General features: G+C 37.5%; 3 protein-coding genes across 10 annotated transcripts in view; 1 reads left to right on the top strand and 2 right to left on the bottom strand.

Moving 5' to 3' along the window:
• LOC139949514 (uncharacterized) overlaps positions 1 to 20,821 on the top strand; it is a 266,216-nt gene that overhangs the window by 36,105 nt on the left and 209,290 nt on the right. Inside the window, exon 1 of one of the 8 annotated variants that reach the window (XM_071947885.1) lies at positions 14,361 to 14,438. The exons of the other annotated variants lie outside the window; for them this stretch is intronic. The gene's annotated coding sequence lies outside the window, so the exon portion shown is untranslated. Of the gene's footprint in view, positions 1 to 14,360; positions 14,439 to 20,821 lie in introns of those variants that run through there. 8 annotated transcript variants of the gene reach the window in all.
• LOC139949512 (uncharacterized) overlaps positions 1 to 20,821 on the bottom strand; it is a 287,926-nt gene that overhangs the window by 229,002 nt on the left and 38,103 nt on the right. The gene's annotated exons all lie outside the window — the stretch shown is intronic.
• Positions 6,085 to 11,588, bottom strand: LOC139950064 (uncharacterized). Its single transcript, XM_071948697.1, has 2 exons — positions 11,453 to 11,588; positions 6,085 to 7,506 (listed from the first exon to the last, which is right to left on the bottom strand). The coding sequence occupies exon 2, from the start codon at positions 7,477 to 7,479 to the stop codon at positions 6,085 to 6,087; it is 1,395 nt and encodes a 464-aa protein (XP_071804798.1). The 5' UTR covers positions 7,480 to 7,506; positions 11,453 to 11,588.

Raw genomic sequence — 20,821 nt, 5'->3', positions numbered from 1 at the left:
TTGCTAAGCAGCATTTTCTGCTTATCATTTTTTGGATGTTGTATGAGGCTAAGGTTAGACTTCTTTCTATTTAAACAATGCAGAAAAACAAGTCCAGGGCATAAAGGTCCTATACAAGTGTGACACATTTGATAAAGACAAACTATTTTCATTTTTATTCCTGATGGAGGAATTCAAAGCTACATTTGTAAGTTTAAATATTCCTTGTGTACGGAATTCCAAGACTGATGGGATCAGAATTGTTAATTTAATCCTTTGTTGAGATCATTTTTGAAAATAAACAGGAAATTGATGGAATCCGATACTTACTATAGAGAAAAATAAAAAAAATAATAATAACAATACAAATGTTCAAGTGGCTTTTTTGTTTTTAACCACTTGATTGTTTTAATCCTATATAAAGTGTGTATGTCAATGTGCAATTTTCAATGTGTAAATTTGGGGGAGTGGCTTAACTATTTCACATATTTTTTTATTTTTTTCATAACCAATTTGCTTTCTATTTAATTTCAAATTTTAAATTTATGTAAAATTGTTGTAATTCAATCTTTGTGCTGCGAGGACAGTTTTTTAATAAACCATTTTATCTATCTATCTATCATGTACGTACATGACAATAATTATGTACATTCATGACAACTATCATTTATGTACATATAACTTTTCTGTATGCTCAGGTATACACATTGACTCTGGACTTATTGTATATGATAATATATTGTGTTGATACAAAAAAAGTTACCTTGTACATATTTTCATACACAGTAATTATCATGTACTTGAAAATGACACTGTGCAGCTCTCCAAACGAATACTCCCCAAAAACATAAATTCCAATCAAAGCTGTGTTTTGGTTGCCATTGTAAATCAGTAATACATTTAAAGCCACTATCTCAAGGTTTATGTCCTTTTTTGTACATGGAGATGCTGCACAATATCGGCTGTACAAGTCATGCTGTGGTGTTTGAGGGTTTTTTGCTGTAATCATCTAAGATGCAGTACATGTTTGTACGTCTTGTTTAAAAAAGCAACAGGCCATTACACTTGGATGGAGTTTTTAACTTGGTTGTTCATACCCACTAAATTATTGCTGTGTAAGAAATTATATTTAAAGCATTTTATAATATAAACCCTGTTTTTGACAAAATACAACACATTTATATAACTTACTGGTTTTTAATGAAAGAACATGGCTTCAAACACCAACTGGCATGAAACATCAAATTTTGTAGTACATTAAATTCCAACATTGATCCGTTAGATGTTGGCACAACACACTGAATGGTTGCTTTCTGTATCGTTCAACAATGCCACACCAAGCCCTATGTATTTCTCATATGTGGGAATTCTTGTTTCTATATTTAGCCTTTGTATTGAAAGCTGTGCTATGTGATGTATTGTCATTTCCTGTACAGTACTGCATTACACACTGACTTGACAATGACCTTTATAATATTTCAAAACAAAGGTAGAGAAATATGGAAGCTATTGAGTTGCAACGTGAATCAAGATGGATCCTTGTTCTTTATTCACCTCTGAACTTTAACCTTTGAATAATAAACCTGTATGACAACAAGTCAATAGAGGCCGCTATGCTACATCTCTCGCCTTTTTCAAGATAGAAAATGTTAATGGTTTTGTTTTAGATAAAAATTTAAAACAAATCAATTGGGAGAATGCATAGCCAAAACTTTCTAAAGTTGTTAAAAGAAAAAGGTTGAGGGCAAAGAAAATGTAAAAAGGAAGGTTCTCCAGTTGCTTTGTTTTGCTCATGAAGATTACGGCTTAAGGCTTAGCAGAGCAAGAGATGTAGAAGAAATAAAATTTCATAGCAGAATCCTACAACAGTTCAGAGTCATTTTTTTGTTATTTGTTGTCCTTTACTGTTCGGGAGTTACACATAGTCTTTGAACCGAATCGGAGCATGTTTGTCGCGAGAGGGTCTATTTGAGTTCGCTGATGGGGCTTGTTCTTGTTCAACTGATGGCGTACGTGTAGGTTCCTCCTCCATGAATTTCTTGCATTGGGAGACGTTGCGAGTTACAACATGGTGGTCATGTTGAGCAGTGATCAATGGGCCCTTTTTGTCAGTGACCGTATAGGGGCGAGGGTGGTAGGAAGGGGTTGTTTTGCGGAGCGTGTCAAAGTTTTTGACGAGAACAGTGTCACCAACAGCAATAGTCGATGGTATTGTGTGACGGCGTTTGTCAGCATATTGTTTCATTTCCTGCTTTGCTAACTCATCCCGTTGGCGGAAGTTGAGCTGTTGGTCGTGAGAAAAGTTGTGTATCTGCGGAATCAGTGTGTTGATGTTGCGGCCGAAGCGTGCAGCCACCGGAGCAGTGACTGTGCTGCAGTGCGGGGTTGAGCGATACGCACGGAGAAATGTCCAAAGTTCTTGTTTCCATGGCTTACCTTCTGCCTCAGCACAGCACACAGCTTTTTTTAAGCGTTTTCATGAAATTTTCTGCCTGCCCATTTGCCTCAGGCCAGTGTGGAGTTATTTTGCGGTGGCGAAAACCAAGATATTCTGAAAAGGTTTTGAATTCTGCGCTGTTGAATGGGGGTCCATTATCGGTTTTCACGACTTTTCACGGTATCCTGATGAGCGGAGATCCAATTTTGAGAATACTTGTGATCCATTGAGTTCAGCGATGAGCTCATGCACAGTTGGTATTGGGTTGGGTTCTCAAATTATTGCCTTGTTTGCAGCTCTCATATCTATACACAAGCGTATGCTGTCAGGGCTGTGTGGTTTGGGGACTGCGATTATAGGGGACACCCCGTGGAGTGGGACCAACTGCATCCTTGATGATGTCTTGGTCTTCAAGTTCTTTCAGTTGTTTTTCAATTTGTTTTCTCAGGTGGAAAGGTGCTTTGTGATGTCTTTGAGCGACAGGGGGTACAGATTCATTGACGTGGAGTTATACCTGGACTCCTGCTAGTTTGCCAATGCTTGGAGCAAACAAGTTTGGGTAGGAAGTGGCAAAGTCATTATTGTTATGATCAGTGATGTTGTTAACTGGATCATTGATGGTAATAAGACCTAAATCTTGGGCTGTTTGGAGGCCAAGGAGACATCGAGCTTGGTTGTCAACAACAAAAACGTCGGTTGTTATGAAGTGGTTTCCTGTTTCAAGGAATGCTGTAAACCTGCCAAGTATTGGCAGTGGCTCTTTCACGCCGTATGGATAGAGGCGTATGTGTGTTTTTCTGGGAGTTAGTGACTTGTGGCGTGAGATACGACTGAATGTGGATTTGTCGATGAGGTTACGGGGCATCCAGAGTCGATAATGACAGTCACTTTAGAACCTTCAATGGAAATGGTTGCGTGTGGCTTTCGCGAGGTTGAATCAATTGCAAAAACTTACTCATCATCGTATGATGATGATGCATTGTGTTCATCTACATTCCTGACCGTACGTGGCTCGTTGTTATATGGTTTTTGTTGGCTTTAAGAGGACCGACAAACCAACGAAAAATGATTGAGCTTACAACAGGAGTTGATTCCTTTCCTTTGGCTGGGCAATCTTTATCATGTGGGTATTGTCCCCCACAGAAAAAGCATTGTTTCGGCTCAAGGTTGTAGCTAGGGCAAATTGGATGCCGGCTAATTTTGTCGAGAGCATGGTCGAGAGGGTGGGTGTGTAGGGGCAGCGTAGCGCCTCACAACCCGGTGGGATCAACAGGGGCAGCATCTTTGGAAGCTGAAGATTTTTAGGTTTTGTTTAAGTTTGATGGGTTCCCCAGGCTCTCTCTTGCTTATTTGTGCCTTGACATAGTCATTGTCAAAGGAAAAAACATGTCCAGGGAGCCATAGAAAATAAATACTTATTAAGTTTTAAAGTAAAATGTTAGGGTAAAATTAATATTCTGTTTACGATTTAAATCCCATCTCAAAATAGGGTAGGTAGACTACTAGGCAGAATTTTTGAGTGTTGAATTTATCAATTGAAAAGCTTGCAGTTGCATATATTCATCAGAACGCAATGCAGAGTGGAGAGACAAGTTCAGAAACACAGGATGACGGGACACATGTCCGATCACTGCCGCAAAATCTAGACTATTCCATTTCAAAAAGGAGCACATTAGTAAAATAGAAAAGCCATGTTTCACTGAGTTGTATTCATTGACAATTTCTCAACGAAGTGCATTCAATAAACTCAAAAATTGATTCTTGTCATTTCATTTTTGTTTCAACAAGTATTAATAGACAGGAAAATCATCTAAATAAAATTCTAAATAAAAATGTAATGCAACTTCGACGACTCCACCAACATTGTCCGCCCATCAGAATAACTTTGTTTTCAACCGCCCGCCGGGCGAGTCAACCAGAATTCTTGATCGCCCGCAGGTTTTTTCACTAGCCTGCTGCATGTATGGTACCAAAAAAAATTGAAACTAAAAAAAAATATTAAAAAAAACACGGAAGTGAAGTCCCTAAAATTGGACGACTTTATCTCTTAATTTATGCCCTAAATTATCAACAACCATTTGAATGAACTTGTTGTTTGAGAATTGTTTGTTTTGAACATGTTCTGATCTCCGTTTGCAACAAAATCTTCGTGAATCAACGACCGGTCAACAACACACATTGAGAAATAATTCAATGAACTTTGGCCAGCAACGCCCTCTGTTGGCAGAAGTTGTCCATGTTACTAGCATTCCTCCAAGGCTGTGCATTGTGCATACAGTCTGCAGGCGTGATGCACAACGTTCGCCAATTCTTTACTCCGTTCGCCAATTCTTTACTCCGTTCGTGAGCGTGTGTTGTGAAGAAGGCTAGCCAAGAAGATCATGAATATGGATTTATTAACAGCCATCAATGGCCAATCACAGCGTGCGGAATCTTGGTTAAGATGGACTTCGGACTGTGTGTTATGTGCTGTGCATGCTGCATGAACCAGTGGGTGACCGTGTGAGTATTACCATGTGGTTTTGTGCATCATGGATACTACACGCACGCCGGAGATTGTGCGTGCTTTTTTTAGTACTCCATGAACTCGCAGCATTTAAGCGGCTTATTTTTAAGCACAATCACGGAGAAGATCGCGGTTTTGGAGAGAAAATTGTTTTGATGTTTTTACAGAAATAAAATACACATCTAATTAGGAGTTTTACATGATTGTTTTCTTTATTTTTCACTTATTTCAATGGCATTTAAAACAGTTTTACATAAATTTATGCCGGTCGGAGTTTGATATTTTTTGTTGGATCCCGGTCGGCAAAAGCTGGGGCCGGTGATAGCCGACCGGCTCCGACCGTGGTAGCTACAACCTTGTATTCGGCTTGTCATTCCACTGCTTGTTTGCGTTGTCACGATTGGTAGATCTGCCCTTGCTGGGAGTTTGACTCGACGGTCGCTTTGAAATTTTGTTATTGGTTTGATGGCTTTCGGTGTGATTTTCAACGCCGCCAGCCCTCTTTTCTGACAACTCAAGGGATCGAGCAAGCTCTAGCAACTGTGATAGTGTGTAAAGCTTCTCAATTATAATATTTCGAAACAAAGGTAGAGAAATATGGAAGCTATAAAACGTAGTTGTTTGAGTTGCAACGTGAATCAAGATGGATCCTTGTTCTTTATTCACCTCTGAACTTTAACCTTTGAATAATAAACCTGTATGACAACAAGTCAATAGAGGGCGCTATGCTACAACCTTAACCTCTGACCGGTTCACATAAAACTTGGACTGTGTATGTTTGTATTGTGAAAGAGATTGGCTGTTGCCAGCTTGGCATTTACATGTATCCTACTGTGGGAGTTTGCGGAGTTCCCTAAGTGGAAAGATTATCTAAACTGTGGACAACCAAACAAACACTAAATAGGCCTTTTGGTGTGCATAACTGATTACCCTAATTTGTGTCCCCAAATTTTTTGGAATAATAATAACTTTGGAAAAATCAGTTTTGTACATGCAGCCCTCACAGCCCCAGACCCAGCCCTTTTAGGCCCTACCCTAGCCCCTAGGCCAAAGTTAACTCTCACCCTTGTGGACCCAGCCCCACAGTTTCACTTTGTTTAGAACTCCCATGTTTTTGGAAAAAAGAATCCAAAGAATTTTTATTAAACATATTATTGCAGTCCTAACTGTTTGTTGACTTTAAGCCCCCCATAAGTTGTAGAATGAATGACCTGTGACTGTTGATTAGTGGGCCAGGTTGATGCAAGTTGTTCTTAGCAAAGCTGAAGATCTTGACTGTTTCATTATCTAGAACAATGAGCTCATCATTCTTATTTACAGTCACTCTGCTTGGTGTGGTAAGACCTTGGATTGTAAGTTCTTGTGGATTGACAGTAGATTGAGGATTGCTCTCTGCTGGTATTGTAATCAAGCTACGTGTGTATTGATCTAGAGCAACAATATCACTATTAGAGTATGCAGCAACATCCTCTGCACGAATCTCCACCATCTGTTGATTCATGTTCTTGTATTTATTTATTTCTGTTTTTAATGTCCATTTATCTTTTTTTAAGTGTTTCATGAATTGAAATGTTGGCTTTCTAGCCTGAGCAGAAGTTGCTGATTCTACCTGTTGTTCATCTTTCAGTACCAGTCTCCCTAGTGAATTCTGGTCTTCTTTAAAGTCCATATAAGTCAACCCATCAGGTACTTTTGTTGCTTTCTTCTCTCTGTATTCTTTGAGGTCTTGTAAGAGTTGTTCTATGTGATGTACAATCTTGATCCGTTGATCCATGAGTTGATTTACTTCATCCTGCTTGTGCTCTGCTTTGTTTATCTCGTTGCTGTTTGTAGCTCGTGCAGTTTGCATTGTCTTGACTCTGTCTTTATAAATCTGTTCTGCCTCTTGCATCAGTTTCTGCTTCTCCTCTCTGATCCTGGTAGCCACCTTGGCAATCTCCTCATCAGCCTTCTTGGAGATTTTCTCTTTTGTTGCAGCAAACATGGAGTCTAGTTTCTTACGGGACATGTCTATTTTTTGAATGGCAATGTTGTAGGTTCTGATTCTCTGTCTTACTTCTGCTAGAAGTTCTGTGGCATGTTGTTTACTAATGTCTGAAGCTTCATTTAGTTCTATTGCAGGGTGCATTTTGTGGTCTTTAGCAATGCAAGTTGTACATATCAGTTTCTTGCAGGTTTCACAATACATGATAAGATCCTTGCCAGTATGCTTGCTACACTTGGAAACAAACTCCAGACTGGGTACTTGTTTTTGTTGCTGCTGTTTCAGTCGGGTTTCCTTTGTTTCAATAGCTTCTATCAATGAAAGGACTGTTAAGTTTGTTTTGAGATCATCAATGCCATTCTCATTTATTAGAGTTTCCTGTCTACACACTGGACATGAAAGCCTTGTAGTAACTGGACTAGTCTGTCTGAGTTGTTGAAGGCATTCAAGACAAAATGAATGAGAACACACCAGTAGTTTGGGTTGCTTGAAGCGTCCACTGCAAATTGGGCATTCAAGATGATCTTGACTTATCTCTGCTAGCACTGATTGAACTGTTATATTGGATGCCATTTTGTTGGAAGTTACTTAAATGATGATCTGTGAAGTAAAACAGGAAATTGACTCAATCAGATAATAATGATTATTTTTGATAAAGCACCTTACATAAACAAATCTCAAAATGCTGTACAGATTTTTTCTGGTGGATGAGATCCTTCTACATATTCCATCACTTTCCTCATCAGTGCAAAAATTGATTTCTTGCATACATTACAATCCTTGGCATAAAGTTAAGGATTTTTAAATTGACTGATTTCATAACAGGTCTTGATTTTTGTTCTACGTTCTATGATGACCAATCAAGTAGATAATTTACACGGTCATACTAAACTGCATGTAGATACAGTTACAGACATATCACAAGATCAAAGAAGTATAAGACTTGATGCCTCTTTTGCAGGTTGCAATACTTTAGCAGGTATGTAAAAGTGGAGAAGTGGGAGGGAAACCCCAATCAGGGAAAACCCATGCAATGAGGTAGGGACTGAAAACCCATTCACATGCAAGGCTTTGGGCGATCATTGAACCAGGGTCCACAGAAGGGTGAAAGACAGCGAAAGAAACCACTGAGCCAACTTGATGGCAGTCACCAAAATAAATCACAGTTCTCAAAATGATCCATGAAAATATCTTGTTTTTGTTTAAATGAAGAGCAGGCCTGATACTTCACGGAGGCAACGGAGGCGATTGCCTTCGTTGCCGATTGCCTTCGTTGCCCCTTGTCATTGCCTTGGTGCCCTTGAAATGTTACAGTAGAAATTTACAATATCCTCATAGGGTGCCTTTTGCCAAAGAGAAAATGCCTTGGTGCCCTTGCCCTTTCAAAAACGAAGCATACAGCCCTGGAAGAGAGTTACTACTTTGTTTCATTCAATGAAGGGCGTACTAACCCCCCCCCCCCCCCCAAGTAGATAAAAAACAAAACAACTGCCGTATGAGTATTTCATAGGCCCTAAATAATCCTATACTGTTAATAGACAGATTTGAGAGCTATGTAAGAGTACAGTGTAAAATATTGACAAGTTTGACCTACAATCCTGGCCATATTTCCTTGGGCTTACTATGGTCCCTTGCCCCCTTTGAACATTCACTGTTTGTGCACATTCATAGTCAGTGCTGGTTCTCAAAGCTATAATTTGCGTTTCGCGTGTGTAAATTGGTGTACATGAGCTTGTGCGCCGAACATGCAAAAGCAGCCGGTTTAAACAGCCACAGCTAAGTTTTTTCCAGCAATTTAAACACCCCCCATGTGATGCCCTCTCCACCAATAGGAATAGCGGAAATGTCTGGGGTATTTATGAATGACCATTCATAAATACCCCAGTTTCTCTACTCCTATTGGTGGAGGGCGCGTCACGTGGGGGTGTTTAAACCTTTGATAATGACCAGCTGAAGCTGTTTATAACAAGCTGGCTTCCGCGTGGCGGAGATTTCATGCGGATCGCGATTCATTAGCTATAGTAACAGTGCGTAATCTAAGCGTGTGCCCGTACACACAACCCACGCGCATTGAACAGATGCTTCACAAAGTTTTGGAAAAAAATATTTAAAACCTCAAATTTTCAATTGTTAAAGTGTCTGTAACTGTATTTTTTTTATTTTTTTTAATAAAAGGGCAGTTATAAATGGAAATAAAGAGTAGTGGCCCGTTCTTAAACGTCCGTTTAAAACCTTGCAGGGTCGTTGCCGTGCGATAAAGGCCTGAGCCGACAAGGCCGCCGACCCTGCTGGCTTAAAACGGCTGTTAAAGAACTTTGCGCTACCCCTTCATTCCCTTATTAACTGTCTGTGTATATTCATTCTTTTTTTTTAAAGCCCCCTTTATTAGATTTTTTTTTATTCACACTGACAAATTTCAGACAATCCAAGCCATATCTCGTTTGCCCCCCCCCCATCCACACGGTCAAAAAAAACTTTTAATGTTTGCTTTCCTGGCTCTTGTGAGTGGGTGGCCCAAGCATTTTGACCAGGATTGTAGCTTGGGGTTGTTGACTGGGGTTGTTTTTGGATGACCTACATGTATGCCCTGAAAAATAGTTCTCTTAACCAAGAGTTGTAGGGACATTGTTCAAGGTTGATACTGGAACCTTTGGAAATTAACACCAGTGAGGAGGTGTTTATATTTGAAGGGAGATTTGGGCAATCCATTTGTCAAAATGAGCAGAGGACAAACATTTTGGTTTAACTGGTAGCTGTTAGGCCAAGTAAAATAAATAACATGTTGCTCGTCCCCACCCTCCTTGATTTTGGCGGCCGCACCATTTTTATGTTATTTGTTATTAAAAAAAATAATAATAATTGAAATCAATTTACATATTATTGATAGCTATTTCAAAGTTATCCTTCATTTTTATTGAGCAATTTCATCATCTTTCTTACATGTAGGCCTATCACAACGCATAATGAAAAACTTGTTACTTCACGTTTGTTTGCATGCCACTGTTCTTTGCACCAGGATGTGATGCCACACACACAGAATAACTTTGGAGCAAAAGCAAGAATTACTCTTTGGAAAGAATAACAATGTATCGAAATGGAAACAGAAACACACACAGAATTCGAGGAAATACAGAACATACTCATATAACCATAAAACAATCTTCAAATACGGTATGGCGGCCATCTTAGACATGGTGGCCATCCTGTGTAGCCTAAGGCCCAATTTCTTAAAACCTTTAAACATATAATTTTGCTAAAGGCAGGAAAATCCTGCTTAGCAGAAATGTTTACCAGCCAACAGTTCATTAAGCTTTGTTGCCACAGGTGCTCTACTGGTGTAATTTTTTTCTCAGCAAAGAAGTTTGCTGAGTGGCATTGGCTGAGTGGCAATGACTGAGCAGCATCGGCTGAACAGTATTTATTGCTTAGCAGATCTTGTACTAATCCCAATACAAAGAGCCTCATAAACACAAAATCTCACTGAGCACTGAAAAACCCTACTTAGCAGAAACTGGTTAACTGTCAACATTCACTCCTAAGTTTATACTGTTACAACACATGCCCAACTCTTCTTTTGCTAAGCCAGTAAATTTGCTGAGCAGCATTTTCTGCCTATTGATGAGGCTATAGGTTGGACTTCTCTCCATTTAAACAACGCAGACATGTCCAGGGTATAAAGGTCCTTTTAAAAGTCGGACATATTTGATGAAGACAACTATTTTCATATTTATAACTGATGGAGGAATTTGAAGCGACATTTAAATATTCTTGTGTCCAGAATTCCAAGACTGATGAGTTCAGAATTGTTAATTTTATCCTTTTTTGAGATCATATTTGAAAATAAAATGGTAACTGATGGGATCCGATGTTGCTATATAAAAAAATTAAACATAAAAAAATATAAATAAAAATGTTTCAAGTTTTCATTAAAAGCAAAGTAAACAGTTGGCATTTTTGTTTGTAACCATTTGATTGTTTTAATCCTATATAAATTATGTACGTACATGACAACTTTCATTTACGTACATTATAACTACCCTGCATTATGTACTCAAGTATACACGTTGACTCTGGACTTATTGTGTATGATAGTATATTGTGTTGATACACAATAGTTTGGACAATACATTTTCATACACAATAATTGTCATGTACGAATCCCCTTCGGACTTTATCATGTACTTGAAAACGACATTGTGCAGCTCTCTAAACTAATACTCCAAAACGTAAAATCCATCAAAGCTATGTTTTGGTTACCATTGTAAATCAATAATACATCGTCTCTGTATTCATTTAAAGCAATATACACTATCTCATGGTTTAATGTCCTTTTTGTACATGTACATTGTGTACAATTTATCATCTAAGATGCGGTACACTCGTAATATGTCTTGTTTTATAACGCAACAGGCCATTGTTTTTAATGTGGTTGTTCATACCAACTAAGTTATTGCTGTAAGAAAATCCCTGAAGCGTTTTAAAATACGACCCTTATTTTAGAATGTAAACCCTGTTTTTGACAAAACACAACACATTTATAACTTACTGGTTTTTAATGAAAGAACATAGCTTGAAACATCAACTGGCATAAAACATCAAATGTTGTAGTTGAAGAGTAAATTCCAACATTGATCCGTTAGATGTTGGCACAATACATTAAATGGTTGCTTTCTGTATATCATTCAACGATGCCACACCAAGCCCTACCATGTATGGACTTCTCATATGTGGGATTTCCTATATAGCCTTTTTGTTGAATGCTGTGCTACATGTATATGTATGTGATGTTTTACAATTTCCTGTACAGATACTAATACTGACTTGACAACAACCTTAACCTCTGACCGGTTCATATAAAACTGGGACTGTGTATGTTTGTATTGTGAAAGAGATTAGGTGTTGCCAGCTTGGAATTTATGTGTATTCTACTGTGGGAGCTTGCGGAGTTCCCTCAGTGGGAAGAATTTTTAACAACGGACAACCAACAAACCTAAATAGGCCTTAATTGATGTGACAAACTGATTACCCTAATTTGTATCCCCAATTTTTTCGGAATCACAACAACTTTAGACCCAGCCCTTTAAACCCTAACCTTAGGCCCCAGACTAAAGTTAACTCTCACCCTTGGCTAGACCTAGCCCTACAGTTTCACTAGAAGAACTCCACAGTAGAACTCCATGTTTTTGGTATTTTTGTCTAAAGATGATTTAAAAAAACATTTTACAGTAGGCCTAACTGTTTGTAGACTTTAAGTTGTAGAATGGTTGACCTTTGACTTTGGAATAGTGGGCCAGGTTGATGCAAGTTGTTCTTAGCAAAGCAAGAGTGAAAGTGTTCTGATCGACATGTTGTGCTTATTATAGGCTCATCTATCGTTACACACGTAGTTCTTCACCTTTGCAAAAGTTAAAATTAATGTTGTCTTCTTCTTCTTTATTTGTCCATTGCAGCAATTGAACTTGCTTTGGATGAACCAGTGGATATGGGGCAGCCAGCAGCTTCACACTTCATGATAATAGAGTCTGCATGTTGGTTGTTCACAAGATGGATGGCACTGTGATCTCTTGGAGCTCCATTCCATGAAAGGTTTAGTGGTCCTTTTGGGATTTATCTTAATCAATCTACGACTGACAAAGTGGGAGAGGAGTCCATTGATGAGTAAATGAAAAAAGAAAAATTATCGGTAACAGAAAACAGCTGCTGAACATTACAAAAAGTTGAGATGCAACCACTAAAAAAGGACGTTCCATGTGGAAAGGCTATATATGTAAAGGGGATTATAGAGGGTGCATATGGCATCTTAAATTCCAGTGTCTTAATTGTTATTAATGTACAATTGCATATGTCGTGAATGCATCAGTTGGTTTCCATCCTACGTACTGGAAGGTTCCTAACCCCCGCAAAAAGTGAACCACTTTTTCCACAATTCATTGTGTGTGAATTTCCATCACCTCTCTGGAGACTCATTGCTTCAATGACTAATAAAAACTTGCGATTGCCCCAGTATGGGACATGGAAATTATTATAAAATCCTTTTTGTTTTTCCAAAGTTCTAACCCCAAACTCTCACCCTAGCCCACATCCTTAGCTTAGACCCATGCAAACGTAGCACTTGTTTAAAAAAATACTTTACTGGGATTTCTGCATAGTAATCATATTTATGAGCTTTCCCAAAAAGTTCTCATAGTTGAGAAAGTTGTTGTCACAATGAAACCCTCACTTGATTTAAAGACAACAAACGTCCAACAATTGCTTCGTGAGTTTTTGGGTCTCTTTGATGAGAATTAACTTATGATTTGTCCAACTGTGAATAGGTTAAAACTTTTGCCTTAAAGGCTCTGTAATTGTCAAAGACCGAATTCTCACATGATGTATCTTAACATATGCATAACATATGCATAAAATAACAAACCTGTAAAAACCTGTGAAAAGTTGCGAGAGAATAGTGAAAAAGCACCCTTGGCGAAATGTGCATTCAAATGCTTGAATTGGAGAACTCAGCCAAGGTCTCAAATTCAATTCAAATGTTTTAGTGAGATATTACTTCTTTCTCAAAAACTGTGTTACGCAACCTAACGTTCGCCAATACTATCACGGGAACGCAATTCATAGCTATTAGTAACAGCGCTTAATCTAAGCGTGCGCGTACACACAACCCACGTGCATCAAACAGATTCTTCCCAAAAATATGTCAAACCTCGAATTTTCAATTGTTAAAGTGTCTATAATTGTGTTTTTTAACAAAAGGGCATTTGTGAATGGGAATAAAAGAGTAGTGACTCGTTCTTAAACGTCCGTTTAAAACCTTGCTCGGGCCTTTATCACACAGCAATGACCCTTTGTGTTTTAAAAGACCATTTAAGAACCCGTCGCTACCCTTTTATTCCCTTATTCATCAAATACTTTGGCAGGTGAAAACCGCTAGTTTAAAACCCTGTTTACCACACATTGATTCCTGTATTGTCCATTGCCAATAATCTGCCATGGTATACTAGTATTTTGAACTTGCCTCCCATAAACAGAAAATAAATATAAACAATGGAGGCAGTTTATTGATCTCTTCTAATCCTCGTTTGTGCAACAATTTGGAGACAGGTCTTGTACAGGTATTAGGGATTACATGTGGGTTTTTATGTCCATTTTGGTACAGAGATTTTATGTTTAACAATTCAATTAAAACTGCATTTAATTTAACCTTTCGACTGACACCCAAAAAACAGGCCCAACTGGTTTTGATGTTTTTTGGACAATGTTTGTAATTTGCTCTGGAAGAGTTTGCATTCTTTACTATTTGACTGTGTTTCACCACACTTTCATGCACTTCAATGTATAGCCTTGTTGTGGTTCGTTGTCCTCTAAACCAGTTGATTAATAATTTACTGATAATTTAATTGATTATATCTTAACCTCTTCAAACCAACAGTTGTGTTCATTGACACTCAGTGATGGATTTGCTTGTGCATAATGGTGTGCCATTCAAGATTTATTGTGCTCACAAACTGCTGGTGATGAAGACTAACTCATGGAAACAGGTAAGAGGTAGGTTTTATTTCACAGACGCCATTTCCCCTCGCTCCAAATAATATTGTTCCAGTAACTGAAGATGTATGAAGTATAGTAAGACAAATATAACATGGTTTAATTTGTGGTGAACAAACAATATAAGCTATCATTGTTTTTGCAAGTTGTTTCCTCTGGGGAGCGAATATCAACTATTCACACTCAAACCAAGTTATACTTTGATATTATAACTGCAAAAGATAATTAATTTGTTGTGTGTTTTTCGATAAAGACTTCCTTAGGGAAAATACTGAGGCTGTTTGGATGGTAGTCCACCTTCCTCATTCTAGAGTAGATCTTAACTGCTAGGCCAATAAGCTCACCCAAAGACAAGGAGCAAGTTTGAATCATATTGAAATACTGAGGCAGTTGAGTAATAGTCCACCTTCCTCATTCTAGAGTAGATCTTAACTGCTAGGCCAATGAGCTCGCTCAGTGACATGGAGCAGGTTTAAATCATACTGAAATACTGAGGCAGTTGAGATGGTAGTCCACCTTCCTCATTCTAGAGTAGATCTTAATGGAACACATTGCCTTGGAACGGACGAGTTGGTCAAAACAAAAGCGTTTGTAACCGTTTTTTATATAATGCATATGGTTGGAAAGATGTTTTAAAAGTAGAATACAATGATCCACACAAGTTTGCCTCGAAATTATGTGGTTTTTCTTCTACTGTGCAAACTAACACGGTCAGCCTTTTATGGGAGTCAAAATTTTGACCCCCATAAATGGCCGACGTGTTAGTCGACGAGGTAAAAGGAAAACCACGCAATTTCGAGGCATGTGTGTGTGGATCATTGTATTCTACTTTTACAACATCTTTCTACCCATATGCATTTTATAAAAAACAGTTACAAACGCTTTTCAAAGACTAACTCGACCGATCCAAGGCAATGTGTCCCTTTAACTGTTAGGCCAATGAGCTCACCCAGTGACAAGGAGCAAGTTTGAATAATATTGAAATACTGAGACATTTGATATGGTAGTCCACCTTCCTCATTCTAGAGTAGATCTTAACCACTACATGTAGACTAATGAGCTCACCCAGTGACAAGGAGCGATTAAACAAAACAGTGATTTGTATTATAATATTTATTTCAATGTTTACTCTTTGTTAGTTATAACTTGGAATGATATCATACAAATGAAGAATTACTTTAAATATGGAAAAGCAAAAAAAAAGAAACCAATATGACTAGTTCTTGTTACTTGAACCAAAGATTGTGAGCCATGTACATATTTAGAAAAAGAAAAACGAAATTTGGAAAAAAAAACATATACAAACTAAATAAGACTTTATGAAATGCGGTGTAGTCCAAACAAGTATTAAAGAGTAGCAACAGAGATTCTCTAGCTTAGGCAAAAAATCTTGATTCAAAACTAATTTAAGAGAACACCAGGAAGATGAAATGAGGGTGAGATAAACCATAGATAAACAAACAAACAAACAAACAAACAAACAAACAAACAAACAAACAAACTGCAAAAACATGCAGTTTGGTTAAGGCTGCCGTGACTAACAACAGTAACAAGAGTCACATTGCACTCAACACCAAACATTTTACCTGTTATAAAGTTAACATCAAATTAAAGCTGCAAAGCTATATTGCCCGGACATGTATTCCAAAGTTAAATTCTTACAAATATAATTACCATAGTATTTGGTTACTGGAGAAAAAATGGTAATAACAACTAAGTCAATTAGGTCACTCTGTTACTCTTTTGGTAAAAAAGTCTCTATAACAGAGAGACATTTCGTTGGAAAAACTACACAAATCTGCATTTTTCTGCAGTTACAGTGAATGTGTTGTCTACAATTATTTGTAATTGCATGTAGTGGATGAAAATTTAATCTCTTGAACATTCCATTTTACCCAATTTAACTATATTGCAGCGTTTTCATGAAGTACCACTCACTGCTAAACCAGCAAAAAATAACAATCGGAGAAAACGGCCTCTGAAGCTGAACACTTTTTAGAAACCCGCCTCCCTTCAAAACTTCAAAGTATTTCCATTTAAATTTCTCAATGTAGATACTTGATGACTTGAACTTACAATTAATCTTATTTTGACTCATTTGCATAATTAATTATTAAACTAGACACAAGAGAAGATCCGTGCTACTTCATGAAACCCAAAAAGTGCAACTATATGTCTTTTTGCGTTTTCACGAAGTAGCACCCGCCTATGCTACAACACAGTATTTTGTATTACTTATGAAACGAGGTCAGCGCACGCACGCTCACACAACTTGCGTGCTACTTCGTGAAAACTTTTTTACCACACTTTGACTCGAGTGCATTCCATGCATTACAACGGTAAACAGGTCCGGGTGCTACTTCGTGAAACCAAAATTGCCACGTTTGTGCAAAAAATGAAAACACTAATGAGCTTAATTAAAAAAGTAAAGCTGTCTGAGCTTAGAAACTTCATCGAATTGTAGGTCTTCATGCATTATCAACAGAAATGTAAAAAAATAAAAATGTAAACAACAAAACCTTAAGGGCGATTCCAAGCAAACATGGACATGACACCAACAAATAAAAATTGTGTAACAACTTTCTTTCCAAGTAAAAGTTATAGCTAACATATGAAAGGAAACAGACATTAACTTTTTTTACACACTCTGTACCATTTTGTACAAATTCAGCTCATGTTTGCACAAGCTGTGAACAGACCCTAAAAAGTGAGCACATTAAGGTGATTTCTTCAAAGTTAAATATTGTCCCCCACAAAGGTTCTTCCAGCAAAACTTTAATAGTTGTGATTAGCAGCAGGTACAACTATTTAAAATCCAGAATGAATTTTAATTTGTGTTTCTCATTTAAGCAATATGTGAGTGTACTTGTGGGAGCTTCAACAGGGCGTAATGCGACTAACCGAGAGATGAAGTTATTTCAATTGCACGAAAAATCCACTGACTATCTTCATGGCAATTCAAAATATGCTTCTACCCTTATTACCAAGTCTGAAATGAGTAAAGAAATCAACACTCTAGTTGGTGTATTTTAATAACGAGTCATCAAAAAGTGTAATGCGACTAACCGGTAATGCAACTAACCATGCAATGTAATGCGACTAACCAAATCTTTTTTCAAGAGGAGGCGCTAAGAGGTCAGCAAAGCTGGATATCTTGGTTTTGACTTACTAGAGGACAATATTACATGAATTAAGAGATCTGGGGCTCTGCAGATGCCACTCATGCCCTACCCACAATGCATTTTTCCATGCTGAAAACTATAACATGTGCTGTACATGTGCCACTCCAATCTAGATTATCATTAACATATGAAACAAAATAAAGAAAAGCAACATTTCTGAGAATTTTGAGTAGAAAAGTGAAGTAATGGAACTAATTTACTGCACAAATTGTGGACATATGTACATGTTGTACCATTGCCTAGGCTGAAAAAGCAGAATGATGTTAAAATACAAGGAATTCAAGAAGAGCACAGAAAAATCTCCCAAAAGAGCAAACAAAAGCAAAAAGCTGATGTCCTCTTGCCACCATTTTCCTTCAGAAAGAAGAAACATGATGACTACAAAATACTGCCTTACAAACCAGGGTAGTGATGCAAGGGTAGCAATGCATGGTCAGTGGTGTGTGGTGTAACATGCAGTGAAATGTATCCTGGTAAAGTCGAGGAGATGGGTGATCAAGAAGGTTTTTTGTTTTGTTTTATACACTTTTTCAACACAAAACAAATTGTTTGTTGCATTGAGGAACCTGTGATAACCAACAAGGCCATTTTAAATTCACAGTCCACTTTTAAACAATAACCCAAACTTTGATTTTTCAGGGACATGGTTACATGTATGTAAGTCACTTTAAATCTGCGATTTTATTTTTGTTCAATTCCTACATACTCGGCAAGATATTTAACATTTTATGTTGAATGCACAACTCTGAAAATAAAGGTGGTCAGTAAAATGGGAAATAATAATATTTCCGAAAAATGTAAGTTTGCTTTTCTAAAAATACACATTTCAGCCTTGTTTCTATGATTTTTCAGAGAAAAGGCATTATTATTTTAGTAAAAACAAGAGAAATTAATTTATTTTGTTTGTTGATAAGGAATGAACCCAATTTTGCCAAACAAGAACTCAGTTTGGGCTCCATTGGGCTTGGCTTAAGTGGCCGGACAAACTGTAATGCGACTAACCGTAATGCGACTAACCATGGTTTTGCCACGTAAATCTAAAAGTTCAAGTTGCTGACTATTTATAAGTATCCTGTTGGATACTAATGTATAAGAGATGTGTGCTAAATGTAGTAAAACCTTTGCAAGTTTTTTAGTTTGAGGAAACTTTTGAATTGAGACAAGTTTTTTTTTATCATGTCCTTTTTGTGTAATGCGACTGACCGCTTTTTACAAAGCTATAACATCCAGAGTACAACGCCCGTAACATTTTTAATATCATCACTTCAAAGCCTTGGATGTCAAGTACAAATCAGTCTATAAACTTAGTGGAAATAATATCTCACATAGAACTACTAGCACCAAGATCAAGAAATGACACTAAAAAGTGTAATGCGACTAACCATGGAATCGCCCTTAAGCTTCGTGAAAACGCTGACGATATATACACAAGAAAACTACATTTAATCTTAGAACATTTCTTTTCAATGAGTGTTCGTGTTTATGAGATCCATGTATAACCTTTGATCATTTCTTTTCAATGAGTGTTCCTGTTTATAAGATCCATGCATAATCTTAGAACATTTCATTTCAATGAGTGTTCCTGTTTATAAGATCCATGCATAATCTTAGAACATTTCATTTCAATGAGTGTTCCTGTTTATAAGATCCATGCATAATGTTCGAACATTTCATTTCAATGAGTGTTCCTGTTTATGAGATCCATGCATAATCTTAGAACATTTCATTTCAATGAGTGTTCCTGTTTATGAGATTCATGTAACCTGTGAACAATTCATTTCAATGAGTGTTTGTGTTAATGAGATATCGACCTAAAATCAGAGTGATTATGTCCAGGCAGGATGAATAATCCATATTCAAAACACATAATCTGAAAACCGTTACTGTCAGTAACGCTTCTCAAATTCAAACTTAAATACTTACATATTTTCCTTGACCACGTAACTTCTCAAAATGCTTTATAGAGTCAAAATCTGCTTTTACTAGCTGAAAGTTTATAGTACCAATAATGTTATAATTAATTACCAAAGTATGGTCTTTCATTAAAGTATTAATGAGTACTACTGGTGCTAGAGGGGTTGTTAAGTCACAGAAATGCCACAACAAAACCTCAAAGGATTCAAATTTGATTTAACTTTAAAAATTATATACTATATAAACTGATAAACCACAGAACTGACTATTATTTATAAATGATACAACTGATCATCTAATGGTGACAGTTGTAATTTCTGTGTTGTCGAAATGTTTATCTCAGCTTGAAAGTTATTGTGATTGTGGTCCAGCATAATGTTTGATGTCTTTATTCATGCTGATAGATATGAACTGAATTGTCTTTAGCCACAACCAGGTCACCAGCTGGTGTGAATGTGAGACCATTGGGACGAGCACAATCCTTGATGATACATCCAATGTACTTGCCATCAGGACTGTAATGATGGATCTCACCTGATGATGTGTATGGTCCTCTCCATACAGCAACATAGATGCTACCATCCTTGTCACAACACACACCACGAGGCCGCCCAGACTCATTGATATCTACTGAGAATACCATATCACCATTGTAGGTTACTGATACTAACTTCTTGTCATTCCAGTTGGTAAAGATAAGTCTCTGTTTGTAGGTAGTCAAGTATTCATAAATCCCTGGAGCAGACAGTGTTCTGATGAGGGATCCATCTGGTTTGTGTAGAGAGATCTCTGCCTTGTTATATGAAACAACTGCTAGCAGATTGTTGTCATCCACTGCAATACATGATGGTTTACTGCCTGGATTGAACTGACGGAGGAGCCGGTAATTCCTGTTGAAGATCTTGACTGTTTGATCATCTAGAACAATGAGCTCATCATTCTTATTCACAGTCATTTTGGTTGGTCTGGTAAGACCTTGGATTGATAGTTCTTTTGGAACAACATAGGATTGAGGGTTGCTCTCTGCTGGTTTTGTAATCAAGCTGGTATTTTTCCAATCTGCCACAACAATATCACTGTTAGAGTGTGCAGCAACACCCCTTAAACGAATCGCCACTATCTGTTGTTTCATGTTCTTGTATCTATTTATTTCTGTTTTTAATGTCCATTTATCTTGTTTGAAGTGTTTCATGGATTGAAATGTTGGCCTTGTGGCCTGAACAGAAGTTGCTGATTCTACTTGTTGTTCATCATTCAGCACCAGTCTCCCTAGTGAGTTC

The sequence above is a fragment of the Asterias amurensis genome, chromosome 17, assembly GCF_032118995.1.
Source record: "Asterias amurensis chromosome 17, ASM3211899v1".
NCBI lineage: Eukaryota > Metazoa > Echinodermata > Asteroidea > Forcipulatida > Asteriidae > Asterias > Asterias amurensis.
The sequence above is the reverse complement of the archived record's forward strand: the minus strand, read 5'-3'. Positions and strand labels throughout refer to the sequence as shown.